The sequence below is a fragment of the Oreochromis niloticus genome, linkage group LG18, assembly GCF_001858045.2.
Source record: "Oreochromis niloticus isolate F11D_XX linkage group LG18, O_niloticus_UMD_NMBU, whole genome shotgun sequence".
NCBI classification, from domain to species: domain Eukaryota; kingdom Metazoa; phylum Chordata; class Actinopteri; order Cichliformes; family Cichlidae; genus Oreochromis; species Oreochromis niloticus.
The window spans coordinates 34931147-34943836 of NC_031982.2; the positions used below are offsets into that span (position 1 = coordinate 34931147).

A 12690-nucleotide genomic window follows, 5' to 3' on the forward strand; every position below is an offset into this window, starting at 1 on the left:
TTATCAAGCGGTCTGCTTCTGCTGCTGGTTTGGTGAATTTTGTTCAGAGCAAGACGAAACTTGCAGTTTAGGAATCTGTGAAATCTCTGCTTTCAGAAAATGTACTGTTCGCTCGGTTAGCCCGAGCTAATGAGGCTCTGTTCTGTTCGTTTATGGACATTTTGTGAAATTACGTGACCGTTAGCTATTTGTTGTTTTCGCTGTTTGGTTTTTGTAGAAATAGTTTATACGAGCTTGTAGCTGAGATTCAGAGGTTCCTGTGGATGCCACATATGCCGAGACTTACACAGCTATCCTTGGCGTACTCCTTTGGAGCCACTTTGCCTTCTTCTTTGTGGACTCCCAAAGATCCACCAAGGAGTCCCACTCAGACCAACTGTTAGCTGTGAGAACTCAGCCACCTAAAACATTTCCAAGCAGCTCGCCAACATCCGAGCTCCCCTTCGGGGAAAGCACCCCATCACATTTCTCCACTGACTTCACCAACAAGGCCCAGAAACTTACCCTGGATCCAGATGAAACCATGGTGTCCTCTTATGCCCTCGCTCAGACCTGCACACTGTTAGACCTCTGCCTCACTACCACATATTTTAAATACAGTGAGGGTTTCTACAAAAACGTGGATGTGCCATGGGCTCATCGGTGTCACCTATTGTAGCCAACATGGAGGAAGAACCACCTTGACAGGACAAGACTCAGCTGTTCATCTGCATCTAAAGGTCAAAGGTCACTCTTGAGGATGCCACCTACAATGAAGTCTCAGATCCTTCCCAGCAGCTTCAACCCGTGCTCACATCAGGTGTTCTCAACAGGTCACATGATAGGGTGAGGCAAGCTCTCTCAATGGTTTCTCGGCTGATAATGGCCCACACCCTTTTTCACGCTTTCAATAGTGGGTCAACGACCCTCTTAAGGGACAACTCTCACTGGGCACCAATTGGTTTTAGAATTGAAAAAGCTTCTTGGATGAAATGTGAAACTTACAGAAGTCCACTCGCTTTCTCTCCAACTCTGTAAGGCCTTTATCCAGGAGAATCCTGGAAAGAAAGGCAGGTGGGAACCTGCAGTCTGTAAAATTAAATGTTGAATAACCAGATATTTTAGAAGAAAACTTTATTTATACAGCTTTCACATCATGTTAACCACATTTTTTTCCAATTTGTTAGTATCACCTCCAAACCCCGAAACATCTTTAGGAAAGGTTAAAAAAAAAGAGAGAAAAATTTCCTGCAGTTACAAATACTAACAAAACACACAGTGGAAGAAGACTTTTCCACAAGACTCAGGTGAAAAAAAGATGGAGTGATGAGGGAAAGAAGGTAAACATTAAGGTAAAAATAATAAAACTTGATGATAAAAACTGGAAGAGCTGCTTCATTTCAAGATAAAATATATTTAGGAACCTAGCACAAATATATCACAAACACATAAGAGAACATTTAGCGAGATTAAACAAGTGCAAAGGGAATATTTCAAAATTAAGACAAAAGACAAAGTAGGCATCAGATCAAGATAAACAGAGATTACATAGAACTTACTGAGAGTGAACGAAAGACAAGAAAGGAAGTATATTTCTTTCTTGTCTTTCGTTGGGTCGACCTTACAATATAAAGCACCTTGAGGCGACTGTTGTTGTGATTTGGTGCTATATAAATAAAATTGAATTGAACTGAATAGATGTTATTTGACAGACCACATATAATGTGACATGCAATAAACTCACATGATCAAGACAAGACACTTCTGAGCTCTCTTTACTCCACCTGTAACATAAACATTATTTTTACTGACCGACAGAAGAATACAGCGTTTCAAACGGACTACAACTTCTCAGCTGTGTGAGTTTTTTTGTGCCGAGACAAGTGACTTTTTTGGCTAAAGTTTTTCCCACATATTTCACAATGATAAGGTTTCTCCCCAGTGTGGATTTTCTTGTGAGCATACAGAACACTGCTTTGACTGAAACTTTTCCCACATGTTTCACAAGAATATGGTTTCTCACCAGTGTGAGTTTTCTTGTGGCGAGACAAGTGACCAGCTTGCCGAAAACTTTTCCCACAGATGTCACAATGATACGGCTTCTCGCCTGTGTGGGTTTTCTTGTGGAGATACAGAGCACTGCTTTGACCGAAACGTTTCCTGCATATTTCACATGAATATGGTTTCTCACCTGAGTGAGTGGTGATGTGGTAAGACAAACTATTTTTAGCACTGAAACTTTTCCCACATGTTTCACAACAATACGGTTTCTCTCCTGTGTGAGCGGTGATGTGACGAGCCAAACTGCGTTTTATGCTGAAACGTTTCCCACATGTTTCACAAGAATATGGTTTTTCACCTGTGTGGATTCTCATGTGCATAGACAAGTGATACCTTCTCACAAAAATTTTACGACATATTTTGCACACGTAGAGTTTCACATTGTTTTGTATCATGTGATGCTTCTTTCCCTGGGACATACTGAAAGTGTCATTACACTGGCTCACTGAAATCGGCAAGCTGAGCTGGTAAGTTTCCTTTCCCTGATGTCCCTTCTTTGGCTTTGACCCTGCATCTTCAGTTAACCCCGACTCTTCTTGCTTGCTCGTTTCTTGATCTCTGCTTTCAGTTTCAGGAGAGTCATCACAGAGGAGCTGCTCGCTATCTGTTTCTGAGTCACTGTGGTCACTTTCCTCACAAGTAGCTGTTAGCATAAAGGTATCGGTCCCGTCCTCAAGCAAAAGTTGTCCTTGTGGTTCCTCCTGGCCCAGACCGGGGTTCCTCTCTGGACTACTGAACTGCTGCTCTTGGAGAACCACCTTCATGTTCTGGTGATGTGGGAGTTCTGAAATGACAAAAGTGATACAAGAATTGGGTAAGTATACTCACAATTGTCATAATTTTCATAAATGGTGATCCAGTTGTAGGTCTTGAAGGTGGGGGTGGTGGAGCCTGACCCAGCTTTGCTGTTATGTGTAGCTGTTACAGCCCACATAACAGCAAAGTGTTATCTGAGATGGGGTGTAACACAAAGTGAAAAAAAATATTAACCACCTCATAGTTAACGTCAGTAAAACAATTTATTTTACAATTAATGCAAACGAACCAATTAGGACCAAATAAAACAGGGAAGCTCCGAGCGTCAGGGTCTCGAAGCCAAAACAACAAACAAATTGCCCCTTTCTGGCTAATAAACAAAACTAAGAGACAGTCTGTAAGCAAACAAAGTACAATGGCCGAGCTCACTGCCTCAGCCCGGAACAGGAGAAAAGGCTGAAACAAAAATGTCACAGAGCCCCAACATGCTTCCGCTGTGGATTACTACAGTTACCTTTACTCACAAAAACAAAGTCACACCAAGCTTCACAGGGTTTACACAGCTACAGCCTGCTGCCCAAATCACTGCAGCTCAAAGCCAGGGAAAAGGGGAAAAGGGGGCGTGGCATTTGAGATGGCGGTCTTTATGCAGTGGCTGACGAGCTGCAACACATCACCTCTGGTTATGAGGCAGACCCTAAAGGTCAGAGACTGTAACAACAGCTTACGCACTGAAGTGTGGCTGGTCAAGCTCCCCCAGCAGGAGGAGTTTAACATTCAGCCTTTATGCAGAGCTTAAAATGCGTATTATATGTCCTGAACACACACAACAGTGAGGACCCGGGCCCAGGAACCCGAGGGGATACAGGGACCCCCATCCCTGCCTGGCGCCTCTCACTGAGGGCACCTCCAGACTGGAACAGACTCCAGTCCATCTCCAGGAGGATTTTTCCAAAGCCCAAGTCGTGCATTGAGATGGACCTGACTATATCAAGCCGGTCTCTGTTAACCTAATGCACAAGCTCCGGCCCCTTCTCACCAAAGAGATGACCTTCCATGACCTAATAGCCAGCCTCGATGGCTAGGGATCGGACCACCAAGGCCTTGACCGCCGACCAACACAACCTGAATGAAGTTAAAGCAGCAGTCCCACCAGGTCTGATTAGCTTGTGGAGCTGTGGAGACTTTGGTGATAATTGGTAAAGGTTTGGTTAGGCAGAGGAGCCAGACTCTCAATCATCCTCAAGCACAGGGGGTTCAGGACTCAGGAATAATGAAAACGTACTGATGGGCACCAGTGCTCCTCCTCAGACTCCTCGCAGATACGCGTATGTTATCAATTTCAAAATCCTGCATCTCCTTGTTGTTAAGTTATCACTTTTATAAGATATTCAGAAAACTTGAACTCTGACCTTGAGGTCAAGGTCACTGGGATTTTAGTAGGGATGGGAACTGATAAGAATTTAGAGATTCTGATTCCTTATCAATTTTCCTCGTTCCTTGTTAGCAGTATAATGCAGCTGTTTCTGTCCTGGAGCAGTCTCCCCTTTACCATCACGCTCTCATCCTTTTTCCTATAAAAATAAAAGTAAGGTCCCTGTCCACGCTGGAGACAGCGCCACTATTTTCCTCCTCCGACACACAAACTGAAATCAGCTGATCGTAGCGAGAGTGCAAGACCGATAAGCGGGATCAATAGATAGGCATACTAATGATTCCAAGGAATTGGAGTACTAGGAACCGGTTCTTGATTCCCATCCCTAGATTTTAGCAGCTGGACCTACGGCATTTGAAAATCCAACTTCACTTTATTCTCCTTATTTAGACTCTTTTTCTCCAATTGATCTTTCTGAGTTAACTTCAATAATTACTTCCTCCAAACCATCAACGTGTCTTTTAGACCCCATTCCTACAAAACTGCTCAAAGAAGTCCTGCCATTAATTAATTCTTCAATCTTAAATATGATCAGCCTATCTCTAATAATCGGCTATGTACCACAGGCCTTCAAGCTGGCTGTAGTTAAACCTTTACTTAAAAAGCCATCTCTGTACCTAGGGAAGTTACCCAACTGTTCTATCCTTGCAGCTGCAGAAAGGTGCGATGAAGAAGGCACCTAAGAAGTACAGCAAGATGTCCATATCTGAATCCTTGGAAACTGCCAAGCAAAGACTCTTTGAAGAGGTACACCAGAGAGAAGCACGCAGGAGAATAAACCAGCTGTTCTCCACAGGACCATCCAAGGTGTACTCTCAGTGGCAGGGGAACAGGACTCCCACCAAGGCTGCTGACGGAGCAATACTGGAAGAGCATATGGGAGCATCAGTGGCTAGTGGATCTGAGAGCAGACCACAGTGAACCCCCTGAACAGGGTCCAGTAATAATCACAGGGGCAGACATCCAAGAAAGGGTCTCCAATATGAAGAGTTGGACAGCACCAGGCCCCGACATGGTTCACGCCTACTGGCTGAAGAAGCTGACTGCACTCCACAAACGTCTGGCAGAACAAATGCACCAGCTGCTAGTCAAGGAGAGACACCCGGAATGGCTAACCAAAGGTCGGACGGTCCTGATCCTTAAGGACCCCCAGAAGGGACCGGTCCCATCCAACTACCGACCAATAACCTGTCTCAGTACTACATGGAAGCTCCTGTTGGGCATCATATCGGCTAAGATGAACAGGCACATGGGTCAATACATGAGCGGGGCACAGAAAGAGATTGGCAGCAATACCAGAGGCGCAAAACACCAGCTACTGGTAGACAGAACAGTCAGCCGAGACTGCAAGACCAGGCTGACCAACCTGTGCACTGCCTGGATTGATTACAAGAAGGCCTATGACTCAATGCCCCACAGCTGGATACTGGAATGCCTAGAATTGTACAAGATCAACAGGACCCTAAGAGCCTTCATCAGGAACTCAATGGGAATGTGGCACACAACACTAGAGGCCAACTCCAAGCCCATAGCACAAGTCACCATCAAGTGCGGGATCTACCAAGGAGATGCTCTGTCCCCACTGCTGTTCTGCATAGGCCTGAACCCCCTCAGTGAGATCATTAACAAGACTGGCTATGGATACCTACTACAGAACGGAGCGGTTGTCAGCCACCTCCTGTACATGGATGACATCAAGCTGTATGCCAAGAGTGAACGAGACATCGATTCACTGATCCACACCACCAGGATATACAGCAATGACATTGGAATGTCGTTCGGACTGGAGAAGTGTAGTCGGATGGTAACAAAGAGAGGGAAGGTAGTCAGAACTGAGGGGATTGAACTACCAGAAGGCAACATGGCAGACATAGAGGACAGTTACAAGTACCTGGGGATCCCGCAGGCGAATGGGAACCAGGAAGAGGCCGCTAGGAAACCTGCAACCACCAAGTACCTGCAGAGGGTCAGGCAAGTCCTGAGGAGTCAGCTGAACGGTAAGAACAAGATCCGGGCCATCAACACCTACGCCCTGCCCGTGATCAGGTACCCTGCTGGGGTAATAAGCATCAAGACAAGAAAGCTCCTGACCATGCACGGAGGGTTTCACCCCAAGTCCAGCACCCTGAGGCTGTACGCTAAGCGGAAGGAAGGGGGCCGGGGACTGGTGAGTGTCAGCACCACAGTCCAGGATGAGACAACGAACATCCAAGAATACATCACGAAGATGGCCCCAACTGACAGCGTGCTCAGTGAATACCTCAGGCAGCAGAAACCCAAGAATGAGGAGGAAGAGGAGGCATCATCATGGAAGGACAGGCCCTCTTAGAAGCTGCAGAAGTACCAAGGGCTCAGAGAAAATGTGGACAGTGAAGGTAACAGTGGTCCCAGTGGGAATTGCAGCACTAGGTGCAGTGACTCCCAAGCTAGGCGAGTGGGTCCAGCAGATCCAGGAACAACATCGGAGATCGGCAAGGTGACAACAACATCCCACCAGCCTTTTATGGCTGAGAGGCAAAAACTATTAGAGAACAAAGATTATGTGTGACACTGTCATTCTGAAGGAGCTGGAAAACTAGTAAAACCTACCAGGAGGACTCGAGTTTGTGAAGAGTTTTCAGTATCAAAGTAATTCAGCAACAGTTATGAGAACATCCAGAGACACAAAAAGAAAGCAGCCATCGTTAGACTGACCTCACACAGTCACTGGTGAAGGAGCGGCTCACTTTAAACCTGAAAGCTCTTCTTTGACCCCTGAAAACACGTCACTGCTTTTCCAGCTAATTTTTCCCTGCAGATATTTCTGGTCCTCAGCTGTCTGGACGCCTCTGGACAGTGAAATGACCACATTCAGTCAAACTGGGCTCACACTTCATGAGAACACAACTTCTCACCTGATGCTCCATACTTGTTTCCTCGTTGATCCTGGCTCTCACCTCCAGCAGAGCTTGGAGAGAGGAGCTGCTCCCCGTCTCCTCCTGGTTCACTGTGCTCTCCTTCCTCAGCAGCAGTCACCATAAAGGTATCCGTCTCCTCCTTTAGTCCCAGCTGCTCTCCCTCCTGACTGCTGCACAGTTCCTCCTGTTCCTCTTTAATCTGTGGAGGTTCTGGTTCCTCCTGGTCCACACTGGAGCTCCTCTCCTGGTTCCAGAGCTGCTGCTCAGGGAGAACCTCCTCCTCCTCCTCCTTACAGATGTGCTGCTGTCTGAGGTCTGGAAGGACAAAGAGGATTCAGGACACAGACACTCTCTCTACTTTTAAGACTATCCAGCCCTGAGTATCAGCTTTTAACAATGCTTACAGTTAGGCCTGGATCAGGTGACCCTGAATGCTGTCTTAGTTACCATGCAACAGTCCATCAGTTACCATGGCGATGTACGCAGTACCTTTGTAACACTTAAAACTAGGAACCTTCCTGGTGACGAATTCAGTGAAACGAGGAGACCAAGCGACGAATCCAAAACTAAGAAGCACTCAGACATGGAGAACACGTTAAAGCTAATATGAAGGCATATTAACTGCACTTAAATATGACGTGAAAGCTACAAACCACAAAACACGTCTTATTAAACTGTGACAGACTACGATGTGAAAACTGAATTGATGGCCCACGACACAGCGTGGAGCTGTTTGGAAACTCCACCGCTTCGTCTAAAATAACAATAAATCATGCAGACGTTTTCTACTGTTCGTCTGAAGTCGGGTGGCGGGGGCAGCAGGGCAGCTCGGACCTCGCTTTCACCGCCTCCTCCTGCGTATCTGGGGAGACGTGGAGGCGTTCCAGGCCTCAGAGAGATGGGACCTCTCCGCCGTGTCGACTGCAGGGCCTCCTACAGGTAGGAGACGCCCGGTCAGAACACCTCACCCGGGAGCCGACAGCCTTAGCCGTCTCCTTTCACTGTGGAGGAGCAGCGGCCCCGGATGGCTGAACTGCTCGCCCGACCACGAATGCGGAGCCTGTCCATTTGCACCGCTTGTATATGCGATCGCATTCTGTTCACAGAAACATCAGGCGATTCTTAACAGCGATGCGCCATCTGGTGGCAGATGGCTGCAGAACATTAGGACACAATACTTTAACGACATCAGTTATTACAATTGTAGCAATCAGATTAAACGACTACATCTGGTACCGACTAGTAACAACAGCGACGAGTGGTCGAGTAGTCACGCACACGTCCACCTTCTGTCCTCCTGAAACATCTCTGCAGCTTTAATGTCCTGCAGAGCTGTGATTAGGATCCTCCCTCAGAGTGACACTCACCTGTCCTGTGCAGCTTTATTTGGGGTTTCCAGGTGATATCCAGCAGTCTGCGCTGACGGTCGATCTCTTCCTCGTACTGCACAGGATCATTATGAACTTCAGTCTCCTCCTTCAGTCCCAGCTGCTCTCCCTCCTGACTGCTGCACAGTTCCTCCTGTTCCTCTTTAATCTGTGGAGGTTCTGGTTCCTCCTGGTCCACACTGGAGCTCCTCTCCTGGTTCCAGAGCTGCTGCTCAGGGAGAACCTCCCCCTCTTCCTCCTCCTCACAGACCTGCTGCTGTGGGACGTCTGGAGCAACAGAAGAAAGAAGTCACAACCACAGAAACATTAACAGGACTTTACAGCATGACTGCGCCGCTCATGTGTGTGAGAGTTCAGCACATCTTTACATGTTTTATATAAAAGCGAGTATAAATACACGCGGAGCAGCTTTGTCTGTAACACGTTTATTTATTAAAGTGAGAGTCAAAGGTTGCCAACATGTCCTCCCTGAGGAGGACATGAAGCCAAAAGGCAGAACTAAAGTCTCCAAACCAGGTTTTTCCCACGCAGAGAATTAATGCATCATTCACTGAAACACACACAAACAGCCTGAAGCCCAAAGACCTGCGACCTCTGGAGGAAAGCCCTCATCATAATAAACACACACGTGCAGAGGAGGCATTTTTCTCTGCCTTGGATCTGACTTGCATGAGTCGCATGACAACCATTAACCAATGTTCGCCCTCGGTGGCAGAGCGCGCTGGTTACGAGCTTGCAGAGAGCACGTGCACGTTTTCCTGCCTGGCTGATGTGGAGCTGCAGGGGAAACACATGTAATATGCATATCCACATATCAGATCCACACGGGGTTTTAAAGAAAAGACATTAAAAACTGATTGTATTTGATTTGCATTTCAGATACGACAACATTTTACAGCAGCAACATTATTGTATCTCTACAGTTTAAACATTGAATCATCTTTCTGCCTGCACAGACAAACTGACTCATCATAAATACATGATTTTACATTTATTACTTTATTATTACAGCACTAGGAATAAACAATAAGGGATTCTGGATCAGCGCCATGATGCAAACTTGTGGCTACAGTATATACAGTATACTGGTGTGTGTGTGTGTGTGTGTGTGCCATGACCATCCCTACATATATTCCGGTTTCAGTTTATTTCCCACAGTTTTCTAATCTTTATGTTTCCGAGTGCTGTCACCAACCTTTGCATGTTATTGTCTGACAGCTCCCATCTCCCCTGTGGACTCAGATCAACACAGCCCTGCCCTCCAACATTGTACCCACCAGGTAAAACACACCTGATGACAGTGATACAGTGTGATCTGATTCATATTAGAGTCTTGATGAATGTGTGTTGTTGTTCTTCAGCCTGGGTCTATGTGCCCTCGAGCACCCGCCCCTCAAACATCTCTGCACGGCCCTGGCTGTGATTAGGATCCTCCCTCAGAGGGACACTCACCTGTCCTGTGCAGCTTGATTTGGGGTTTCCAGGTGATATCCAGCAGTCTGCGCTGACGGTCGATCTCTTCCTCGTACTGGACGATCGTTTTTTCAAACTCCAAGAATATTTGTTCAGCAGCAGCAGTTAGTCGCTCGTTGATAAACTCTCTCAGATACTGAACTGAAGGCATTGTTACTGCCACAGCTCACACACTCGGCTCACACACTCAGCTCACACACTCAGCTCACACACTCGGCTCACACACACTCGGCTCACACACTCGGCTCACACACACTCGGCTCACACACTCGGCTCACACACTCGGCTCACACACTCGGCTCACACACGCTCAGCTCACACACACGGCTCACACACACGGCTCACACACACACTCGGCTCACACACACACTCGGCTCACACACTCGGCTCACACACTCGGCTCACACACACACTCGGCTCACACACTCGGCTCACACACTCGGCTCACACACACACTCGGCTCACACACTCGGCTCACACACTCAGCTCACACACACACTCGGCTCACACACTCGGCTCACACACTCAGCTCACACACTCGGCTCACACACTCGGCTCACACACTCAGCTCACACACTCGGCTCACACACTCGGCTCACACACTCGGCTCACACACACACTCGGCTCACACACTCAGCTCACACACTCGGCTCACACACTCAGCTCACACACACACTCGGCTCACACACTCGGCTCACACACTCAGCTCACACACTCGGCTCACACACTCGGCTCACACACACACTCGGCTCACACACTCGGCTCACACACACACTCGGCTCACACACACACTCGGCTCTCACACACTCGGCTCACACACACTCGGCTCACACACACTCGGCTCACACACACACTCGGCTCTCACACACTCGGCTCACACACACTCGGCTCACACAACAACAACACTGGCACTGTTTCCTCTTCACTTCCGCTTCGTGTCACAGCGAAGCTCTCCTGGTGGACGGAAACCCGCCACCTGCTGGTGAGGAGTGTAACAGCAACAACGTCAGAGGGCACGAGGCTTGTATTTCTTCGTTCATCAGTGTTTCCTGGAGCAGCAGGCATGTCCGTCTGTGTAGAAACTCTGTGTACACGGATGAGTGGAGATCCAAAGGGATTTGAGCTGTAGCTCATTTTATGGATGAAAATGGGGTTTTATTAAAACATGAGACGTTCTGTGAGAAGTTTGACGTAAGATGATGCTAAGAGTTATAAAACACTAACCAAAGCCATCCCAGTCCCTCTGAGATCATTGATTAAAGAGGACATTGTGCACTCTAACATTTCTCCTGGACTGAGACAGCTCTGCAGAGTTCACTTTGGTGACAGCAAGTTTACAAACAAGGCGATCAGAAATATTGTGATAAATGAAATCTGTCCTAACCGGGTTCAAAGAATTTATATTCTAAAAGAATGTGAATCCAAGGAGGTTAAGGTGATAAGAAGAGAGTATATTTCACTTCCCCCTAAAGTAAAAGAGGTTAACTTTAAAGTCATAAATGAGATCTATCCAACTAATGAATTCCTGAAGCTGAGATTTAACCCAGATGTGAACGCCTGTGCACTCTGTGAAGATGACATTGAAAGTTTGGATCACTTGGTTTGCTGTTGTGAATCAGTGCACTCCTCCTGCACTGACGCGTGGAGCGGGCTACGGTCCAGGGGAATCCAGTTACCTCATCTGACGGTGACTGTAGTGAAATTTGTGATGCTTGCTGAGAATCCAAATTTAGACTTGCTGATTGGGACTGTCTGCTTAACAGAGCTAAGTCTTTATAAACAGGTGGCTGAATGGTCTTAAACTCCTGATTAAAAACTAGCTGTACTATTCAGTATGTTCAGTTGATGTTAGGAGGAGGCCTCCTCTCTATCTGAGCTGCAGATCATGATTTCCCGTTTTGTTCACACCGTTTGTCTCAGTTTCTACATCATGCTGTGATGCTCACTGTATATATTTATATGCATGGATAACTAATACTGGCTTATGGTCATGTTGTTGTCGACAAATAAAGTTCATTTAAAAAAAAAAAAACCTCAGTGTTTCCTGCTTAGGATTGGGTGGGGCTTCACCCCTTCTTGTTCATGACTGGCTGCATCGGTCATGTTCCAGGTGTTCCAGCTGTTGCTGGTTCTTGTGTCACCTGGTGATGTTTGTCCACGTCAGCCCTCTGTGATGACGTCCAGGAGTTTGTCACGTTTATGTTTAAGAAGCTTAAAAGCTGCGTTACGTTTCGTTTGCTTCATTTTCAGATGAAACATCATCAGACTCCTTTAACCAAAACCAGCTCAGCCGCTTCACACGACAAGCACCACCCTGACAGAGGTTTCAGACAGACTCCACTCTAAAGGTCAGAGTGACCTGGTTCCTCCGTGGACTTTGAACTCTGATCAGATTTAAACCACACCTGTCACTCTGTGTCCTGAATCAGCAGGTGTTAAACAGCTGACAACAGTAAACAACAGTCTCCACCCAGCTGATCGTGACGTCACAGAGGAGTCCCGACAGAGGGCTGTTTTTAATCACACCGACAGGATCCACGCATGAGAAACAGCTGGAACACAGAGGAACCGGCACACCGGTTCAACCGCAACACGGGGACTTCACAGTGTGACACCAGGCGGAAGTAAACAAAGGACAGGCGGAAGCCCCGTGTGAGCCGAGTGTGTGTGAGCCGAGTGTGAGAGCCGAGTGTGTGAGCCG

General features: G+C 47.2%; 1 protein-coding gene across 5 annotated transcripts; it reads right to left on the minus strand.

Moving 5' to 3' along the window:
- Nucleotides 1-1096: 1096 nt before the first annotated feature.
- On the minus strand, nt 1097-10266 carry LOC100694110 (zinc finger protein 436). Of its 5 annotated transcripts, none has more exons than XM_019347551.2 (5): nt 9969-10256; nt 8496-8783; nt 7168-7443; nt 6926-7059; nt 2706-2824 (listed from the first exon to the last, which is right to left on the minus strand). In XM_019347551.2, exons 1-4 carry the CDS (start codon nt 10138-10140, stop codon nt 6959-6961), a joined length of 837 nt encoding a protein of 278 aa, XP_019203096.1. In that variant the 5' UTR covers nt 10141-10256; the 3' UTR covers nt 2706-2824; nt 6926-6958. The 5 variants fall into 5 exon arrangements, with proteins under 5 accessions (XP_025755970.1, XP_019203093.1, XP_019203094.1 ...); XM_019347550.2 differs by having other exon boundaries at nt 7140-7443; XM_025900185.1 differs by lacking the exon at nt 6926-7059 and having other exon boundaries at nt 1097-2824; nt 7126-7414; nt 8761-8783; nt 9969-10266.
- Between the last annotated feature and the right edge of the window lie 2424 nt (nt 10267-12690).

Bases quoted from the DNA above. Each gene is read 5' to 3' on its own strand.
- LOC100694110 (XM_019347548.2), bottom strand. From the start codon at position 10,140: ATGCCTTCAGTTCAGTATCTGAGAGAGTTTATCAACGAGCGACTAACT. The intron at 8,784-9,968 runs GTGAGTGTCCCT...CTGTTGCTCCAG, and splicing joins AATCAAGCTGCACAGGACAG to ACGTCCCACAGCAGCAGGTC. The intron at 2,825-7,125 runs GTGAGAAGTTGT...TTGTCATTTCAG, and splicing joins AAACAAGTATGGAGCATCAG to AACTCCCACATCACCAGAAC.